The sequence below is a fragment of the Aquarana catesbeiana genome, linkage group LG13, assembly GCF_042186555.1.
Source record: "Aquarana catesbeiana isolate 2022-GZ linkage group LG13, ASM4218655v1, whole genome shotgun sequence".
Taxonomy (NCBI): domain Eukaryota; kingdom Metazoa; phylum Chordata; class Amphibia; order Anura; family Ranidae; genus Aquarana; species Aquarana catesbeiana.
Window position 1 is genome coordinate 198925284 of NC_133336.1, and position 21540 is coordinate 198946823.

General features: G+C 45.9%; 1 protein-coding gene across 2 annotated transcripts in view; it reads right to left on the minus strand.

Moving 5' to 3' along the window:
* Positions 1–296: 296 nt before the first annotated feature.
* Positions 297–21540, minus strand: part of LOC141117606 (uncharacterized) — a 38536-nt gene continuing 17292 nt past the window's right edge. For both annotated transcript variants that reach the window (XM_073610539.1, XM_073610538.1), the window contains exons 2-7: positions 17198–17273; positions 11691–12005; positions 10717–10743; positions 5529–5834; positions 2814–2974; positions 297–671 (exon numbers count right to left, since the gene is read on the minus strand). In XM_073610539.1, the coding sequence (XP_073466640.1) occupies positions 555–671; positions 2814–2974; positions 5529–5834; positions 10717–10743; positions 11691–12005; positions 17198–17240 (969 nt within the window). In that variant the 5' untranslated portion in view covers positions 17241–17273 and the 3' untranslated portion in view covers positions 297–554. The remainder of the gene's footprint in view (positions 672–2813; positions 2975–5528; positions 5835–10716; positions 10744–11690; positions 12006–17197; positions 17274–21540) is intronic.

Sequence of the window (21540 nt, forward strand, 5' to 3'; positions counted from 1 at the left end):
CGTGACACTTATAATCTAGACAGACAAAGGTTGATAATGAAAGAGGGACAAATGTGCACCATATATGAGAGATATATGGAAACTACCAAGGAAATATATGGAAAGATCAGGCTGTAGAGAGCTTTGTAGGTAGGTGTTCAAAGTTTGAACCTAACATAAGGAACTAGCATTTTGAAGAGATAAAAAAGAAGCAGATAAGTGCAGGCTGGACTGAAGTGGTACCAGTCTGGCAGATTACTATGATAACCGAGCAGGAATATGAAGATCATGTGAATTAGCAAGCATAGGGAGGATCGTTAGGTAGAATGTTTTATAAGATGAAGACAACAGGAGGTGAAAAAGTCTAGATTTCGATGTTTAACCGGATATCAAAGCCTACTTGAAGGGTACCCCTTTTTGTCTGGATCATCACCAGAGATCTGTCCAGCATAGGTGACCCTACAGATAGCCTTGCTATCGCTGGTAAAGCTCTCCAGTTTCTTTGACCATAGAAGCCCCCCCACTACGACAAAGTAAGGGCACCATCGGGGGGGTAGGGGAAGATGCTGGAAAAGTCACGCAGAAAGCAGACTACTGTTATGTAAATGAGTCTGATATTCTAAATGCAGTGTGTCATTATTCCTTCTGGTTTTGTTGTATTCTTTTGGACAGAATATAGTTTCCATTGTACTCTAAAACAGAAGAATAAAACAGCATAAATATCATTGATTTGCAGATCAAAAACTATTGTGGCTAACATAAATAAATGTTCAGAAGGCACAAGTGATGAAGTAAGTAACAATGGAGTTATTATTTAGTAATATGTAATATTGGTATAAAAATAGCTGAAAGATAGGACTTACCGATAACAACAGGATTTACCCTACAATTCACCAAGTTAAAACCGCGCTTACCGTATTTAGCGTATAACACGCACCCCAAGTTTAGGAGGGAAGTTTAAGGAAAAAACTTACATTTTAAATGCCCATCAATGCAGCCTTATCAGTGTCCATCTTCATCCTTGCCCATCATTGCAGCATAGCATGATCAGTGTCCATCTGCAGCCTTGCCCATCATTGCAGCATGATCAGTGTCCATCTGCAGCCTTGCCCATCATTGCAGCAGAGCATGATCAGTGTCTACCTGCAGCCTTGCCCATCATTGGAGCATGATTTGTGCCCATCTGCTTTAGTTTGCCGCTGTTTTTCAGCATGATTAGTCGCCAACTGCACATCAGTCTTTTCTCTGCCGAGGAGGGAACGAGCGCCGCCGAGATAGACAGAGCCGGATGTCCTGTGTACTCGGCTCCTCTCGCAGTCCCACCCCTTAGCCCGGCTCCTATGATGGACATAACACCAGTCCAATAGTGGGAGGCAGGACTGGGCGTGACTGCGAGCGGAGCCGAGAGAAGCCGAGTACACAGGTGATTCGGCTCTGTCTATTTCGGCGGCGCTCGTTCCCTCCTTCCCCTCCAAGGCAGCCATTCGGCGTATAACACGCACCCACGATTTTCCCCTGATTTTAAGGGGAAAAAGGTGCGTGTTATACGCCGATAAATACGGTAATTTGATTTTGCAAAAGAGATTCAAACAAAAAGCAGGGGGTCTATTTCATGATATGTGACAGCAAAAGCCTGGATTCTGCATATTCTTGTTCTCATATCTTCAATTTCTTAAATGTTTAGCAAAAGACTAAGGCAGCTGAAGCTGATGGTTAGCTTAAAAAGCACGTTTCTGCTACAGCTTTAGTTACATTACTTACCTGTAATGAAGTATGTCCCGCAATGTACATGCTGCTGGATTCTGTAAAAATCTGCACTACAGGGTTGTCCTGTCCTCTTCCTGTGCTGAACGTAACAGAAGGTCTGCCCTGTCCTCTTCCTGCTGCTAAATGTTACTGCAGGGCTTCCTTGTCCTCTCACTGCTGCTGAACTTCCCTGCAGGACTGCTTCAGGTATCTGAGCTTAGCTGCACTAAAGATGATCTCATGGGGACATGCTCCCTCCTGCCTTCTACTCCATTGAGAATTTTTTTTATTGATTACATTGTTTATAACACAATCTGTGAATGGGGAGAGTCTGATCAGTCAAAGGATTCTCTACCCCATTCTCAGTACACCTGAGTCATTCTTTGTAATGTATCCTGCTCATGTAATTGTGCCCCTCCCAATTTTATCTCCTCAATGGTCAATGAGGTCCATGTTGCAATAAAATGCCAATGAGGAGGCACTGGGCATGGAAGATCCAGGGCTAATGCAATTTTTCCTTTTAAAATTAGAAAAGTACCTGCCTATATCTCTGGGTCTTCTGATGACCTTGACATGCAGTTTTCACTAAACAGAGAACCCTGATTATACATACCTTCATCATAGGCTGAGCCTGGTATGTCTAGATCAGCCATCCTCTGGCAGGTTACCATGGAACCCTAGAGATCCTCCCCAGGTTCCTAGGAGTTCCTTGAGCCTTGAGATTGACTTCTAATTTGATCTTGTCTACATAGTTCTGGGACCAAATCCACATAGCAAAGCCAACTGCTTGACAACAATGACCTTTTTAGCTGTTTGTGAATGGCCTTCTGTCCACCAGTGTAAGAAGGACAATTTTGCAACTGGCCACCAATTTATTAATTTCAACAGGGGTTCCCCAAGACATGAAAATTATTTAACGGGTTCCTCTGGGGTAAAAAGGTTTAGAAAGTCCGCTCTACATTTTGTATTACAGTTTGAACGGTTGAAGGTACAGTAGATATTAAACATGTAAGAAATAATTCTGTAATATACTGATAATTCTTACCGCTTGAACAAGTTAAATGGAATGGGTTTCTGGTTTAACTTACCTTGTCTCTTTTAATTACAGAAATCAAACAGCCAGCAGATATAATAACCATTGTGATGCAAATGTATAAACCGATGAAAACAGGGCTGGTCATTTTATTTTCACTAACTGAAGAAAGCTCAGTTGATGTTCTCTTCTCAAGATAAGGTTCACAATACTGATCTGTAAAATAAACCTCGTAATAATATTTTTGACAAAACACATTTTAGACATATATAATACATCTCTAAATAAATGCAGTTTATTTATTAAAGAAGGAGTGGATATTTTTACATTGTTACATTGGACCAGCTTAGACCAATGTAAGTATGTATATACTATACCTGTGGGATCCCCTGGGAAGCTTGAGATCACTGTAGTAGGCACCCTTACCCCAGGGATCTCCACTAGCTAGCTGCTTGGAGGTCAGCTTGGAAAGGACGCCATTCGAGAATTCTTTGTATTATCTCAGTGAATGCAAAGTGTTCTCTGATTGGATGAGATGGAGAGGTGGGGCGGTGATGTTCCACTCTCCACCTAGTCCAATCAAAGAATGCTTTGCATTTATTGAGAAAGTGCAAAGCAATGCAAAATGCAAAGCCCATATCTGGGCATACTAAACATTAACTACTGTCGGTTCTCTGGTCTAGCATGCCACGCATAAAAAATTCTAAATCTTGGGCTGTGTTCGTGTTATGCCTATTTTCTTTTTTTTTTTTGGAATAAACCACTAAACATCAACATTTTTTAGATTTTTAAATGTTGAATACATTTTTTTTGGCATTTGCAAAGGGTGGTGATTTAGAACTTTTTCTTTGAATAAATTGCTAAATATCAACTTTTTAAATAGTTTTTTTTAAAGTTATGGGTTTTTTTCGGCATTTGCCAAGGGTGGAAATGGATAGCTTTTACAGAATAAACCACTAAATATTAAAACATTTTAATATTTTTTTAATTCATTTTGAATCAGTGTTTTTTAGCATTTGTCCAGGGTGGAGATGGAAAACTTTTTTCGGAATAAACTACCAAACATCAACATTTTTAATGTTTTTAAAGTTAGTTTTATATTAGTGTTTTTGGCCAAGGGTATAAATTGAGAGCTTTTCTCTGAATAAATCACTAAAGATCAACTTTTTAAAATATTTTTTTAAATTCATGTTTTGTTTTTGTTTTTTTTACCCATTTGCCATAGTTGGAGATGGATACATTTTTTGGAATAAACCACCAAACATCAACATTTTTAATATTTTTTAAACAGATTTTGAATCAATGGGTTTTTTTTTGGCATTTACAGGGTGGCAATGGAGAACTTTTTTCAGAATAAATAACTAAATAACAACTTTTAAAAATATTTTTTAAAATTCATATTTTTTTGGCATTTGCCAAGGGTGGAAATGGAGAGCTTTTACAGAATAAATCACTAAATATCAACATTTTTAATATTTTTTAATTCTTTTTGGATCAATGTTTTTTAGCATTTGCCCAGGTAGGAGAAGAACTTTTTCAGAATAAATCAGCAAACATCAACATTTTTTATATTTTAAAGTTAATTTTGAATCAATGTTTTTGGCATTGGCCAATGGCGGAGATGGAAAACTTTTTTCAGAATATGCCACTAAACATCAACATTTTTAATATTTTTAATTAATGTCAATGTTTTTTGGCATTTGCCTTCTTAAGCATTGGTGTGGCTGTTGCATTTATATGGTTTTATTGTAATGACGACCTCTAAATGGCATCTTTGCCTAGCCAGTTGTAGAAGCACTGGACGAGCGGCCATTAGTTTATCCAACAACTTTAAAAAAAAGAATGGTCTACTTTTATAGAGGCTAAAGCTTTTAGTGAGCTATTAAAGCCTAAGTTTAGGTAAAAAAAAAAATCAGCACAAGGGTAGTTACTTATATTTAAAAAGAAGAGGCCCTTGTGCTGGTGCTGGCTGTCCTAGTTGAAATCCAAAGTGCTCTGATCACCCCCCCCATTACCCCTGCAGGCGTAATCTTCTGGTGCCACAGTGGTTAATACAAGTGCTTGACCTGTCATAGGCACTCCTCAAGAGTGCCAAATACACCCACCCTTCCTGCCCCTTTCTCCATTCATAGAAGCTTTACTATAGCTTCCATGATAATAGCTGCTATAATAATTAAAGAGGTGGATTTTGTTCATTGATAAAAGCTTTATTTACAGCTTCCATAAATGGAGGAGGGGGAAGAAAGGGTGGGCATTGTTGGCACCCTTGCAGCACTGGAAGATTATAGCTTCTGGGGTTTTGGAGAAGGGGGAGGGGATCAAAGGACTTCTGATTTTAATTAGGACAACTGGCACAAGAGACACTTCTTGTTGAATGTAAGAACTGTCCTTCATGCTAATGGAAAAAAAAATACCCAAACTTAGGCTTAAATGATATTCAGTAAATACTTCAACTATACTAAAGTCACATAGTTCACTACATTTTTTAAGGTGGAACCACAGGTGAATATCACAATACATAGTTGAAAGACATATATATATTTAATGCTTTGTTTGTGGTTTTGGCCAGATATTCAACTTTCCATTTTAGCACTGCTGCTTCTTGGGTCAGCTCCTTGTTCATTGGACAGAGATAGTGATGCCGATATACTATCTAATGAGAAGACCGAAGGCATGGAAGTGACATCGGAGGCTGAAGTGGTGGACTAGTCAAATAACTTGCTTAATGTGCAACTACATGTCACCCATCTGTATAGACTTTCCAACTCACCAGAAATGATGAGCCGGTACATTTGCTCCACTATTTTTCCTTTATTTGAAAATATGTTGGCTCTGTACACGCCTTGATTTTTCTTTGTTACTTTATTAAATATTAGGGAGCCATTTGGTGAGCTGGACAATTTTCCTTCATAATTGTTTTTAGGAATGTGAATATTGCCATCAACTTTTGTTGCAGCCAAGTAAACCCATCTCTCCGTGAGCCAATCAATCTCTACGATTTCACTCTCTGCAACTACACCATCTTCCAGTGGCAGAATGACATCTTCTTCAACTCTAGTATATACAATTATTGGGCCTTCAAAAGAAGATTCATAATACACATTAGTTAATACAAGTATGTGCTTATTACCATTGAGATCAATAGCATAATTATTGGTCCCTACACACATGCCACAGTGCTAGGCATAATCCTGGACTCTTACCTTTCCAAGCCCCACATCCAATCACTGTCTAAATCTTGCCACCTTAACCTTCGCAACATTAACAGAATTTGCCCCTTCTTAACTAATGACACCAGAAAATGACTTATTCACTCCCTGGTTATCTCTCGCTTTGACGACTGCAACTTCCTTCTCACTGGCCTACCTTTACACAGGCTATCCCCTTTCAGTCTTATATAAATGCTGCTCTGCCTGACTTATATGCCTTACTAACCGATCCGTGGCAGCTGCCCTTCTGTGGCAATCCCTTTACTGGCTTCTACTAGCTCAACATAAAAAATTCAAAATGCTAACCACAGTGTACAAAGCCATTTACAACACTGCTCCCAGGTACATTACAAACCTCATCTTGATGTATTGCCCAAATCGTCCTCTCCACTTCCCCCAAGAAATCTTGCTTTCTAGCTCCCTTGTTACTGTAACTCCTCCCATGCTCACCTCCAGGACTTCTCCAGAACTTCTCATATTCTCTGGAACTTCCTACCCCAGGATGTCTGGTTACCTCCTACCCTGTCCTCCTTTAAACAATCTTTGAAAACTAAGTTATTCAGGGATGCCTACCCCACCTCCCACTAAAAACTGTCATTTGGTCACCTTCATTAGATCATCCCCCGGAGCTATTACCTGTTGTACCACCTCCCCCTCCCTTTAGATCAGGGATCTTCACACTTTCTAAACAAAGGGCCAGTTTACTGTTCCTTAGACTTTAGGGGGGCCGGACTGTAGTCAGTGGGAGTAGAAAATGTCCTGGCGACCAGTGGGAGTAAACACTGCCCTATCTTTGGTATTATTGAAGGAATTGTGCCCAATCGCTGGTGTTAATGGAATTAATTGTGCCCCTTGGTTGGTGTCAATGGAAGGAATCGTTCCGCTTCATTGGTGTCAGTGGAAGGAATTGTGCCCAATCGCTGGTGTTAATGGAATTAATTGTGCCCATCGTTGGTGTCAATGGAAGGAATTATGCCTCATTGTTGGTTTCAGTGGAAGGAATAGTGCTCCATCATTGGTGTCAGTGGAAGAAATTGTGCCCCATCGTTGGTATCAGTGGGAGGAATAGTGTAATTTGAATGGTGTCCGTAAGAGGAATAATGACCTATTGTTGGTGTCGGCGATAGGAATTATGCCCCATTGTTGGTATCAGTGGATGGAATAGTACCCCATGGGATGGATAAAGGCAAGCAAAGGGCCACATCAGGCCCCCCGGGCCACAGTTTGGAGACTGCTGCTTTAAATTGTAAGCGCCATGAGCAAGACCCTCCTTTTCTTCCTTCCTATTGAACTGTATTGTAATTGTAATGTCCCCCTTTTTATTGGGAAGCACTACAAAAAGTGTTAGTACTATATAAATCCTACTGTATATAAGAATAGTAATATTATTAATATCTAAAATTATTCACCATTACATCCTTCAAAGGGGGTCCATCAGGATGGAAATATGGGTATGCAGAGGCGGCTCTAGGCTTTGTGAGGCCTTAGGCGAAACTTACACGTGAGGCCCCAATCATGCCCATAATAGGAAAAAAAAATTCAAGCAAAAAAATTGGCTGCAAAAAGATGGACAGATCTAGCACATAGTTCATCAGCACCACTTCCAGGGCACCCTACTCACCCAACAGAAATATGCAGCCAATAAAACATCTGAGGCCCAGCAAGGTGTCAACCCCTCTAAGAATTTCCAGTGTCTTGGGAGAATGGGGAGGGGATGTCACTGAGTCATTCCACATCCACAGAGGAAGTAGAGTGGGGGGGATCTCAGCACAGTGCAGGGGGAGAGAGAGAGGTGGAGGGAAAGGGAGGGAGAGAGAGAGAGAAAGAAAGGAAGAGAGAGGGAGGGGGAGAGAGAGAAAAAGGGGGCAAGAGAAGGGGAGCAAGAGATTGTGAGTGATAATGGAGAGAGAGGGAGAGAGAGAGGGGGGGAGGGAGAAAGAGGGGGAGAGAGAAAGAGGGGGGGGGAGAAAAAGGGGGAGAGAGAGAGGGGAAGGGAGAGAGAGGGGGAGAAAAACATTGTGAGAGAGGGGGAGGGAGAGAGAGGGGGGAGAAAGAGGGAGGAGAGAGAGAGGGGGGAGAGAGAGAGAGAGAGAGAGAGGGGGAGAGAGAGAGAGGGAGAGAGAGAGGGAGAGGGGGGAGGGAGAGAGAGAGAGGGGGAGGGAGGGAGAGAGAGGGGGGAGAGAGGGGGGAGAGAGAGGGGGAGAGAGAGAGGGAGATAGAGAGAGGGGGAGAGAGAGGGGGGAGAGAGATGGGGGGGAGAGAGGGGGGGAGAGAGAGGGGGGATGGGGGGGAGAGAGAGAGGGGGAGAGGGAGAGAGAGAGAGAGAGAGAGAAGGGGGGAGAGAGAGGGGGGAGAGAGAGGGGAGGAGAGGGGGAGAGAGGGAGAGAGAGGGGAGAGAGGGGAGAGAGAGGTGAGAGAGAGAGGGGGAGAGAGGGAGAGAGGGGGGAGAGAGAGCGGGGAAGAGAGAGAGAGCGGGAGAGAGAGAGAGAGAGAGCGGGGGAGAGGGGGAGAGAGGGAGGGGGGAGGGGGAGAGAGGGGGGGAGAGGGGGTAAGAGAGAGAGGGGGAGAGGGGGGTAAGAGAAAGAGGGGGGAAGAAGAGAGAGAGAAAGAGAGAGGGGGAGAGAGGGAGTGACTGGGGGTAAGAGAGAGAGGGGAGGTGAGAAAGAGGGGGGTGAGGGAAAGGGGGTGAGGGAAAGGGGGTGAGAGAGATCTCCAGCCCTGTCCCTGTCTGCAGCCCCTCCTGTGCCCCATGTCCCAGTCTCTGAAGGCACTGGGGGGCAAAGAGCAGGGAGGAGCTGGAGAGTGCTGAGGATGGAGAGTGCTGGAGGGTGGAAAGTGCTGGAGGGTGGGAGGGCAGAGAGTGCTGGGGGTGAAGGTGGAGAGTGCTGGAGGGTGGGTGGCGGAGAGTGCTGGGGGGTGGGGGGCGGAGAGTGCTGGGGGTGGGGGGCGGAGAGTGCTGGGGGGTGGGGGCCGGAGAGTGCTGGGGGTGGAGGTGGAGAGTGCTGGAGGGTGGGGGGTGGGGATGGAGAGTGCTTGGGGGTGGGGGCGGAGAGTGCTGGGGGGTGGGGGCTGGAGAGTGCTGGGAAAGGTGGAGAGCACTGGAGGGGTGGGGGCTGGAAAGCGCTGGGGGAGCTTGAGAGGGGGGAGAAAGAATTGGAGTGGAGAGCAGGGGGTGCTGATGAAATGGGGGCGGAGCCAGGGAGGACAAGGATGGGCTGGAGAGCAGGAGGGGCGGAGCCAGGGAGTGCACGGAGGGTCCGGAGAGCATGGGGATACAGAAAAAGTTAGATAGGAGGAGCGGTGGGGAGACTGCACATAGTGGAATAGATTTTTCCATATTCCTCCATGCAGCCGCTGAATGATCACTTCTCCCCCTCTTCTTCCTGCAGACATTCAGCGGCTGCATGGAGGAATATAGAAAAATCTATTCCACTATGTGCAGTCTCCCCACCGCTCCTCCTATTCAGACACACAGGGAGGCTGCACGGACACTCACCTTCTCTCCGGTCGGCCAGGCAGCATAAGAGTTCCTTCCTCCTCACAATCATGGGGCACTGCAGCTCAGCTGGATAGCTTCAGCGACCCCCCCCCCCCGGCCCCGAAAGCAGAACCAAATAGGAGGCAGGTGCGGAGAGGTCGGGTGAGCGGCACAGGCAGAAGGAGCAGCTCGGCTGCAGGTCCCACGTGGACATGCCGCCCACATGTCTTGGAGCCGGGTGCTATCATCCAGCCACTGTCGTCACCTAGAGGCCTCTACTGTCCCGCTCCCCGCACTTGCTACCACTGGACCGGGTCGAGACCTTGACAGCATCAGTGATTGATCATAGGCAGATTAGCGGACCGCGAGGCCCCTCTGACTGCGGGGCCTTAGGCAATCGCCTAATTTGCCTAATTAGTGAGCCGCCTCTGTGGGTATGCCATTGTTGGCTTGTGTTTTCTAGGTGTGCACCTACCCACCTAGCGGTCATTGACCTAGGAAAAGTAGGCAGAAACAACATTACAGCCCCTATCCTTGCAAACTGGTCAGAAGGTCCAGCTCCTCTATTTCTATCCTCAAAGGTTGATCGCATAATTTGTTTTGGATACAGTATGGAGTGTTAGAAGCTGTCAACTTTTTATCGCTGTCTGTGTCCCCACTGCAGAAAGACCAGTGGCCTATCTAGCATGTCTTCCATTTTTTTTAAGGATCCCTCTCATACATGAAAATTATTTTCAGTAATGATCAGTGCTGGTTGGGGGGGAGGGTTGAGTACCTGCACCTATTGTCTGACAATAGGTGCAGGTACTCAACCCTCCCCCCCAACCAGAAGACAGTAATAAAGCGCCAAACACCACATGATTGGACAGTTCAATAGGATGCTTTACAACCTTGCTTCTTGTATAGTTGGACACACTGTTCTATGACAGATCAAAGGGTCTATTTCTAATTTGTTAACATTAGATTCACACAACTTTGATCCAGGATTCACACATTTTTCCAGTCGAATAAAATTATATAAAACTGTGTGAATCTTGTCTGAAAAAAAGTATGAAAAAACATTTGATCTGTCTAAGGACACCGGGTGTAGCACACTTATGCAAGGCAGGCTTGGACAAGGGTGGAGATAGAAGAGCAGATACCTGTGTACCCCCTACTCAAACCATGGTGAGGACTATATAATATTTGCTCATTATCAAACTGCACATGAATCAGCTGATTAAAAATAAAATATAAGACATGTGTGTATATATATATATATGTGTATATACCTGTATCCTTTTGGATGTGCTTATATCCTACGGATGAAGAGAAAAAGTGTTAAACAATTTTTCATAGATGTAAAATTTTATGTGATATTCATATATACATTCACTGAATACATTCACCAAGACTTCTATGCCTACTGTGTCCATTATAAAGGGTTCCCACCATCCCTGTGCCGATTTCCCAGGTCTATACACCTGCTGTGCCCATTATGAGGTGTTCCTACCATCCCTGTGCTGAGTTCCTGGGTCTGTACACCTGCTGTGCCCATTATGAAGGGCTCCCACCATCCTTGTGCTGGGTTCCCAAGTCTGTACACCTATTGTGCCCATTATGAGTGGTTCCCACCATCCCTATAATGAGTTATTGGGTCTATCAGCCTGCTGTGCCCATTATGAGGGGTTCCCACCATCCCTGTGCTTTGTTCTCGGGTCTGTACACCTGCCATGTCTATTATGAGGGTTTCCTACCATCCCTGCTAGTTTGACAAAACCTTTGTATGTTCAGTAATGAGTTTTAGAGAATTAGGACAGATTTCTCATCTCCTATCTTAAAGTGAAATTGTCCTCATTAACATCCCCTCACTTGCGTCAGAGTCCCCATCAGTCCCTCTTTCATGCACAGAGCAAAAGCTAGGAGGTGAGCAGGTCTGGACAGAGGAAGTGCTGTCCTCTTGTGAAGTCTGAGGCAAATAGGTCATTGGTTGCCAGGATGCTGGTGGTCCTGGGGCAGGGGTTAGGTGGTAAGAAACAGAGACCATGGCCAGCCTTTGCTGACCTGAATCCTCAATCTGTGGATTTTAAGTGAAAGCTTGTAGAGGGCCAGATGTGGCTCATGAGCTATCATTTGGAGACCTTTCCTTTAATGTAAATTGCAGCCTCACTAATAAATACACTCGGTCGGGAGTAAAGAGAGATACAGCCAAGATCAACAAACATTTCAGTTACTGGTCCAGAAATAGAACATTTTAGCGACTCACTTTGAACAATGACTTGATAATGTATTATAGAGCGACTGTTATCAATCGTCAATATATCCACTGAATAATCGTCTTCGTCTTGCCAATACAGAGCCTTTATAATCAGTGATCCACCATGAGCGCAGCTTAATCTTTCTGTATATTTGGGGTCTGGAATATCTAGGGATCCATTGCCAAAACTTGTGGCAATATGTTCTTGTACTTTTTTCCAAACATACTTTGTTTGATTTCGTAGATGTTCAGGCAGCGGTAGGCTGATCTCCTCCTCCCGGTGAGCAACTATAATTTTTTTATTAAAACTTTCAGTGATGACACCTAGACAACAACAGAAATGTGCGTTATTGGGGTTGATTTACTGAAGGCAAACAGGCTCTTCCCTTTGCAAGGGAATTTTCCCCAGAGGCTGGTGAATGTGGAGTAGGAGCTGCCACAAGTGATCACTGCAGTGGGGTGATTGTTGGATTGATTGAGTATGATGTCAGGCACTTGTAGAACTGCTGTCACTTTGAGCACTGAGGGGTTGATTTACTAAAACTGGAGAGTGCAGAACCTGGTGCAGCTGTGCATGGCAGCCAATCAGCTTCTAACTTCAGCTTGTTAATTTAAGTTTTGACAATAACACCTGGAAGCTGGTTGGTTTCTATGCAGAGCTGCACTTCATTTCGCACTGTCCAGTTTTAGTAAATCAACCCCAGTGAGTAGTATGAGGGGCTGTGAGTACTGAGGGGCACTGTGAGTAACCGAGGGGCAATGTGTAACGGGGGGGGGGGGGATCTGAGTAAACAAGGGGCAATGTGTAATGGAGGGGCACTGTGAGTAAGGAAGAGGCAATGTGTAATGGAGGGGCACTGTGAGTAACCAAGAGGCAATGTGTAACAGAGGGGCACTGTGAGTAACCATGGGGCAATGTGTAATAGAGGGGCACTGTGAGTAACCAAGAGGCAATGTGTAACAGAGGGGCACTGTGAGTAACCAAGGGGCAATGTGTAACAGAAGGGCACTGAGTAACCAAGAGGCAATGTGTAATGGAGGGGCACTGTGAGTAACCAAGGGGCAATGTGTAACAGAAGGGCACTGTAACCAAGAGGCAATGTGTAATGGAGGGGTACTGTAAGTAACCAAGGGGCAATGTGTAACAGAGGGGCACTGTGAGTAACCAAGAGGCAATGTGTAATGGAGGGGTACTGTGAGTAACCAAGGGGCAATGTGTAACAGAAGGGCACTGAGTAACCAAGAGGCAATGTGTAATGGAGGGGCACTGTGAGTAACCAAGGGGCAATGTGTAACAGAAGGGCACTGTAACCAAGAGGCAATGTGTAATGGAGGGGTACTGTAAGTAACCAAGGGGCAATGTGTAACAGAAGGGCACTGTGAGTAACCAAGAGGCAATGTGTAATGGAGGCAGGGCCGGATTAACATAGGGGCTGGTGAAGCTGCAGCTCCAGGCCCCTCCCTCAATCTAGGCCCATACCAGTGGCTTATGAATATCTGTGTGCCTTCCTGAAGGAAGAGGAGACAAGTGTTAGTCAATGCAGCAGAGTCCTGTCTCTGCCGATGCCTGACTCCTATCACAGGATCTGTTTCACTCACACAGATCCTCAGTGTCTGGGGGAGGGGCGCTGATGTCCTAACCAGTGGGAGCCCGGGAGGAAGGACATCTCCCATACTGTTGAGATAAGGTTAGTACATTTGTTAGGGAGATGTTGTGTAATTATTGTGTTAGGGGACAGACTGCCTGCTTCCCCCCATGTAATGTGCTCTCTTGTGCCCAGTGCCCACCATGTCATGTGCATTGCAGTGCCCCCCATGTAATGTGCTGTGCCCACCATGTCATGTGCTTTGCAGTGCCCCCCATGTAATGTGCTGTGCCCAGTATGTCATGTCCATTGCAGTGCCCCCCATGTAATGTGCTGTGCCCACCATGTCATGTCCATTGCAGTGCCCCCCATGTAATGTGCTGTGCCCACCATGTCATGTGCTTTGCAGTGCCCCCCATGTAATGTGCTGTGCCCCCCATGTCATGTCATGTGCATTGCAGTGCCCCCATGTAATGTGCTGTGCCCACTATGTCATGTCATGTGCATTGAAGTGCCCCCCATGTAATGTGCTGTGCCCACCATGTCATGTAATGTGCATTGCAGTGCCCCCCATGTAATGTTCTGTGCCCACTATGTCATGTCATGTGCATTGCAGTGCCCCCATGTAATGTGCTGTGCCCACTATGTCATGCCATGTGCATTGCAGTGCCCCCATGTAATGTGCTGTGCCCACCATGTCATGTCATGTGCATTGCAGTGCTCCCATGTAATGTGCTGTGCCCCCATGTAATGTGCTGTGCCCACCATGTCATGCCATGTGCATTGCAGTGCCCCCATGTAATGTGCTGTGCCCACCATGTCATGTCATGTGCATTGCAGTGCCCCCCATGTAATGTGCTGTGCTCACTATGTCATGTCATGTGCATTGCAGTGCCCCCATGTAATGTGCTGTGCCCACTATGTCATGTGCTGTGCATTGCAGTGCCCCCCATGTAATGTGCTGTGCCCACTATGTCATGTGCTGTGCATTGCAGTGCCTCCATGTAATGTGCTGTGCCCAGTATGTAATTTGCTGTGCATTGCAGTGCTCACTATGTAATGTGCAGTGCCCACCATGTCATGTGCTGTACATTGCAGTGCCCACCATGTCATGTGCTGTACATTGCAGTGCCCACCATGTCATGTGCTGTACATTGCAGTGCCCACCATGTCATGTGCAGTGCCCACCATGTAATGTTCTGTGCCATGCAGTGATCCCACCAAGTAATGTACAGTGCCCACCATGTAATGTGATGTGCCATGCAGTGCCCACCATGTCATGTGCAGTTCCCACCATGTCATGTGCTGTGCCCACCCTGCCATGTGTTGTGCCCAGCATGTAGTGTGTTGTGCCCACTGTGCAATGTGCTGGGCTGTTCAGCAGTGCCCACCATGTCATGTGCAGTTCCTAACATATAATGTGCAGTTGCATTGCCCACCATGAAATGTGCTATGCCATGCAGTGCCCACCACGTCATGTGCTGTACCATGCAGTGCCCACCATGTAATGCGCTGTACCCACCATGTAATGTGCTGTGCCATGCAGTGCCAACCGTGTCATGTGCAGTGCCCACCATGTAAATTACTGTGCAGTGCCCACCCTGTCGTGCTGTGTTGTGCCCACCATGTCATGTGCTGCGCCATGCAGAGCTTACCATGTAATGTGCTGTACCCAGCATGTAATGTGCTGTACATTGTCCACCATGGCATGTGCCGTGCAGTACCCACAATGGAATGCTCTATGCAGGGCTCACCATGTCATGTGCGGTGTCCACCAATTAATGTGCTGTGCTCACAATGTAATGTGCTGTGCTGTGCTGTGTCATGCAGTGCCCACCATATCATGTGGTGTCATGCAGTGCCCACCTTGTCATGTGCTGTGCAGTGCCCACCATGCCATGTGCAGTACCCACCATATAATATGCTGTGCCCACCATATAATGTGCTGTGCAGTGCCCACTTGTAATGCGCAGTGCCCACCATGTAATGTGCTCAGCTGTGCCCGCCATGTCAAGTGCTGTGCCCACCATATAAGGTCCTGTGCCCACCGTGTGCATGTGCTGTGTTGTGCCCACCATGCAATGTGCTGTGTTGTGCAGTACCAACCATGTCATGTGCTGTGCCCACCATATAATGTACTGTGCCTACCTTGTAATGTGCTGTATTGGGCAGTGCCAACAGTGTAATGTGCTGTGCCCGCCATGTAATGTGCTTCGCCGACCATTAAATGTGCTGTATCCATGTATCCACCATGTAATGTGTAGTGTCAACCATGTAATGTACTGTGCTACCCCCCGTGTAATGTACTATGCTGTGCCCCCCACAGACTCACCCCCTCACTCTCACCCCCCCCTCTCTCTCTTTCACCCTGTTCTCTCTCTCATCCCCTCTCTTTCACCCTGTTCTCTCTCTCACCCCCTTCATCCCCCATTCTCTCTCTCTCGCCCCCTTCAACCCCCTCTTTCCTACCACCCTCTCTCTCTTTCACCCTCTCTCTATTCCCCTTTTTCTCACCCCCTCTCTCTCGTCCCCATCTCTTTCATTCAATGCCTTTCTCTCTCTTTTTCCCTCCCTCTCATCCCCTCTCTTTCAGCCCCCTATCTCGCTATCACCCCTCTCTCTCTCTCTCTTTCTCTCACACCCCTCTCTCTCTAATTTAATTCAACAAAAAATTGTTTGCGTTTTCATTTTATTTATTTTCATAAAAAGGCCCACCAAAATCCTTAGCACCAGGCCCATGTTGCTCTTAATCTGGCACTGAATGGAGGGGCACTGTGAGTAACCAAGGGGCAATGTGTAACAGGGGGGCACTGTAAGTAGCCAAGAGGCAATGGGATTGGTTTACTAAAAATGTAGATTGCACAATCTGGTGAAGCTCTGCATAGAAACCAATCAGCTTCAAGGTTTTTTGTCAAAGCATAATTAAACACGCTGAAGTTAGAAGCTGATTGGCTTTCATACACAACTGCACCAGATTTTGCACTCTTCACTTTTAGTAAATCAACCTCAATGTGTAACGGAGATGCACTGTGAGTAACCGAGGGGCAATGTTTAATGAAAGGGCACTGTGAGTAACTGAGGGGCAATGTGAGTACTGAGGGGCACTGTCAGTAGCAAGGGACAATGTAAGCACTGTGAGTAGCCAGAGGCACTGTGAGTAACTGAGAGGCAATGAGTAATAGAGCGGTATTGTGAGTACTGAGGTGCACAGTGAGTATTGAAGGGTGTAGTGAGCGGCACTGTTAGTAGCAAGGGGCACTGTGAGTAGCCGAGAGGCAATGTTTAACCAAGGGGCAATGTGCAACTGAGGGGCACTGTGAGTACTGAGGGGACTACTGAGGGGCACTGTGAGTACTGAGGGGAGTACTGAGGGGCACTTTGAGTACTGAGGGGCACTGTGAGTACTGAGGGGAGTACTGAGGGGCACTGTGAGTACTGAGGGGAGTACTGAGGGGCACTGTGAGTACTGAGAGGAGTACTGAGAGGCACTGTGAGTACTGAGGGGACTACTGAGGGGCACTGTGAGTACTGAGGGGCACTGTGAGTACTGAGGGGCACTGTGAGTACTAAGGGGAGTACTGAGGGGCACTTTGAGTACTGAGGGGCACTGTGAGTACTAAGGGGAGTACTGAGGGGCACTGTGAGTACTGAGGGGCACTGTCAGTGGCAAGGGACAGTGTATAATCAAGGGGCACTAGGAGTACTGAAGGGAACTGTGACTACTGAGGGACGTTGTGTGTAACTGAGGGGAACATTGTGCATTGAGGGGCACTGTGTGTAAACCGAGGGGTGCTGTTAGTAATGACGGACATTGTGATACAAGCCAAGGGGCCCTCTGAGTAAGCTGAGGGGCACTGTGTGTAAAGTTCCATCCATCACCCCTTTGCCTGAGCTACAAGAACACATTGGAGGATAATATTATAAACTTACCATGTGTAATTAGTAAAATGACTAATAATACAATAGCATCCATCTTCCTTCCAGTTTATTTGTTTCTCTTGTGGGGCTGAAAGAGTAAAAAACAAAATGTTAAAAGCACAGAAACTTCCGACTATATCTACAGTCTGGTACATTTTTTTTCTTTGGTAGAATGGACTTGTGATTGTGACCTCACACCTATGATAAGCTCATATCCTACCTCCAGGGCTGTTGCAGGTATACTATGCTGCTAGATTATGCCTTGTATAAAGATACAGAACAGGACTGTCAATGGAAGTAAAGGGTTTAAAGTAGACCTGGGGAAGAAGCTATGTTATAGTAACATCTAGAAACATAGCTTCCAACTGTCCCTGATTTCGAGGGACTGTCCCTGATTTGGAGCAATGTCCCTCTGTTCCTCATTCCTCCACATTTGTCCCTCATTGTGGTATGATCTATATAGTTGTATATAAAATGCATTTTTTAAGTATCAAAAAGTGTTTTCCAGTGCTGCATTTGTAAATTCCAAAAGCCAATATAAAGGAATAGTAGTGGTAAAAAAAGCACTTGAGGGTTTAACCAATCTTGTATTTTTTTTTGTACAATTCTCCTTTAACGGGGCGTGGCAAGGGGTGTGTCCTATGCCTGCATACTTTTGCTGATAGGTGTCCCTCATTCCCATCTCAAAAAGTTGGGAGGTGTGTCTAGAAATGTTGACAATTGTCGAGATGCCGTTTGGCTGGCTTTGGTCAGACGTGCATGCTGGAAAACCAGCAGCCGACTGACTCCCGATCAGCGCTCTCAGCCAAGGGCAGACCGTCCCCTTGTCAGAACACAACAGCTCAGCAGGGGGAGATCTCTGAACCGCCCTCGCATGGTTAGTAGGGTGGCTCTGACCGGAGCTGACAGGTTTTTTTTCATTTAACCCATGGGGTTGAATGAAAAATAAAGATAAAAAAATTGTGTGTACCCGGCTTAAATCTCACTCCAGCACTGTGTGCTGGGAAATTTTTTGTTTGTTTGTGCTGTGCAATGCCCTTCCATTTGCACCTTACTTTAAAAGCTAGTTAAATTAGGGTGGTTGCCATTCTTGTATAGCTTGCTTGCGGGATTTGGCATGGGGACACATTGGATGTTTTTAGCTTCCAGTGTACTCTTGCTGGGCTTCTAATGTGTCCCTGCACCTTAGGAATAGGCTCCCTTCAGGCATACCTGCCCTTAAATTATTCACTGCTATATATGCTATATACGCTCCAACTTGGAGGCTGTATTTGCAAATGTGTTTAGCTATAACCCCAGCTTTTACCATAAATTGTTAGACAGTACCACTTTGTTTTATTTGCAGGTTAGCTGGTAGGTGTGCTGGGAAATCTTTTGTTTGTTTGTGCTATGCGAAGAGTAGTTCCCACATCTGAACACTAAGTGGCAGTAAAGTATTACTGATTCCTAAAGAACAAGGATAGCCTCTTGCAAAACAAACTTCAATACAGTCATTACCAATGCACTTACTTGTGGTTCCCTGGTTAAGAGGTGAAAATCCAGCCATAGATGAATCAAAATTTGGCCGGTTCAGCAAGACCAGCCGAATTTTTAATCCATCTATAGGCAGGCTAGTTGTACTGAAGACAATCCATTGATCGACTTCAATACAACCAGCATGTTAGGGTTTTTTCAGCTCCATCACTGCTGTTAGCCATCCACCGGCAGTGATCACTGTATTCTGCTAGTGGGGAATGCTCTCGGCAAAACACAATAGCCCTGGATGGAGGTATTCCCCCATCAACACTGACTGTGTTGATGGGAAAATCAAGCAATTTTCTTTCCTTTAACCTTTGGTTAAAGGAAAGAAAATTGCGTAATGCATGGCTGGCTTAACATTTCTCCTACTAGGAGGTTTGTTGTAGCTGATAGTTCAGGCGGCTGGACACAGGACCCCCTAGGGCAGTGATGGTGAACCATGGCACTCTGCAGTGTAGTTGAGCATCATGGGAAATGTAGTTCCAAAACATCTGGGTTGCCAAGGTTCGCCATCACTGCCCTAGGGTATAGCTTAAGGTGTTTTTTGCTTGGATGTTCAGGTGGTTGAAGACAATGCCGCACCACCAAAAGGACATTACTCCGAAGTCAGCTAGCACAGTATCGACCAGAGTGACTAAGGCGTAGGCAGAAGTTTTGCACGCTTGTGCTCTCTGCTGGTGGCCCACCACATGCTGGACATAGAAATGTAAGGCCCAGCACCTGGTTACAGGTTACATGCCCAGTCACTTCTGTCCCATCGGGCAGGGTGTCTCTGATCACTAGGGTGGGGGATTGTCAGTGGAATTGTTATCTCCTTGGCATGTCCAGGAGTCCTAGGGATTGTAGGAATAGGAGCCTGCACCCACTGCTAAGCAAGGAGGGTGAAGGGGGACTCCAACGTAGCAGTACTGTGCTGCTCACTATCCTTCTTGCTGGACCTGCAGCACAATAATTTCCCTGCTCCTGTTTCATCCATTCTGTGGATCTGTGCTTGCTCTACCTCTATCATTACCCCACCAGTCATCAGATGATGTCCCTACTGTGCTGCTCACTGTTCTCCTTGCTGGAGAGGAAGCTGTACCTGAAGACCTATAGCACAAGGACCTCCTTGCTTCTGCTTCATCCATTCTCTGGATCTGTGCATGCTCTACCTCCGTCATTAGCCCACCAGTTATCAGATGATGCCACTACTATGCTGCTCACTGTGATCCTTGCTGGAGGGGAAGCTGTACCTGAGGACCTGCAGTGCACGGATTTCCTTGCTTCTGTTTCATTCATTCTGTGGATCTGATCTTGCTCAACAGCCTTCATTACCCCACCAGTTATTAGATAATACCACTACTGTGCTGCTCACTGTTCCCCTTGCTGGAGAGGAAGCTGAACCCGAGGTGCTTCAGTGCAAGAATCTCCCTGCTCTGGTTTCATCCATTCTGTGGTCCAGTGCTTGCTCAATCCATATCTTTATTCCATCAGTTATTAGATGATGTCACTACTGTGCTGCTCACTGTTCTCCTTACTGGAGAGGAAGTTGTAGCTGAGGACTTGTAGAGCAAGGATCTCCCTGCTTCATCATTCTGTGGATCTGTGGTTCCTCTATCTCTCCTGCTGGCTCTTTGTCATAATCCCACCAGACAATATATCACCACTCATCAGTGGGGGAGCAGCTCTGGCATAAGGAAACAGAGAATCTTCTCCCACACCAAGATGGCTGCCTCCACAGAGAGTGCAGGTCAAATTATATTAAGCCAGTAATGGGGTAAAGATCTGCTGCAGGAAGACCACAGGGAATACCGGTGACTAGTCCTTTGCCATCTGTCTTATTTGGGCACAGCTTCCACAGTACAGATCCTCTTTAAGGGTTATAAATAAGGAGCACATCTTGCTGATGCAGTAGACTTTTGCAATCAGTCAAGAAGAGATTGTATTTATTGTGATGAAGTTGCTGAATTTCCTGACTTTTAGACCAAATGACTTGGAACAGGTGAAGGAAAAAACCAAAGTCCGCAATTACACAGAATGTAAACCTCCCTTGTAACAGGAATATGGCATGATTGGTCCTCTTTACAGTGAGATATGGGGTCAATAAGACCCCACATCTCACCTCTAGGCTGGGAAGCCTGAAATAAAAAAAATTAAAAAAACGATCTCGGCTTCCCAGCCGAGGCGGCACCATTTGTTTGAATGCAGAGGCCGGGTGTGATGTCATAACATACCGCCTGGCCTCCAAACGATCATAGAGACTCCAGTGACCATCTGGTCCACCCGAAATCTCTATGGTAAACATTCGGGGGCGGCGGATCCGTTCTCCAACTCACTGATGGAAGCATCCGCTCTCGCCACCGTTAAGAACGATCAAGCGGTGGAACAGCCGCTATGTTTGTTCTTATGGTGTAGGGAATCACCGGCTGAAAAAGACGATATCTGAATGATGCCTGTAGCTGTAGGCATCATTGAGATATACCCGCACAAAGTTAAGGACGTCATATGACGTAACTTGGGCGGGAAGTGGTTTAAACCTATATTTACAGTAAAGAAAAAAAATACACCAACATAATTTAATCCCAATTTCGTTTTTTGTACAAAAAAGGTTTGAATCGAGTAGATAACAAATACTGTATGCCAATCCTCAAAACTATGCTAAACAGCCCCAACTGCCATTTAAAAAAAATAAAACACACATTTCACTTTTTTTATCCTTTGTTACATCTCAGCACTGTTGATCTCCTGCAGCCTCTTTGCAGCCACTTCCTGACTACCTGCCCTCCTGTGATGGCTGAAGGGCATTTCTTAGGGAACAGAAATGTTTGCAACTCACTGATCTTCCTGAGTCTATTTGC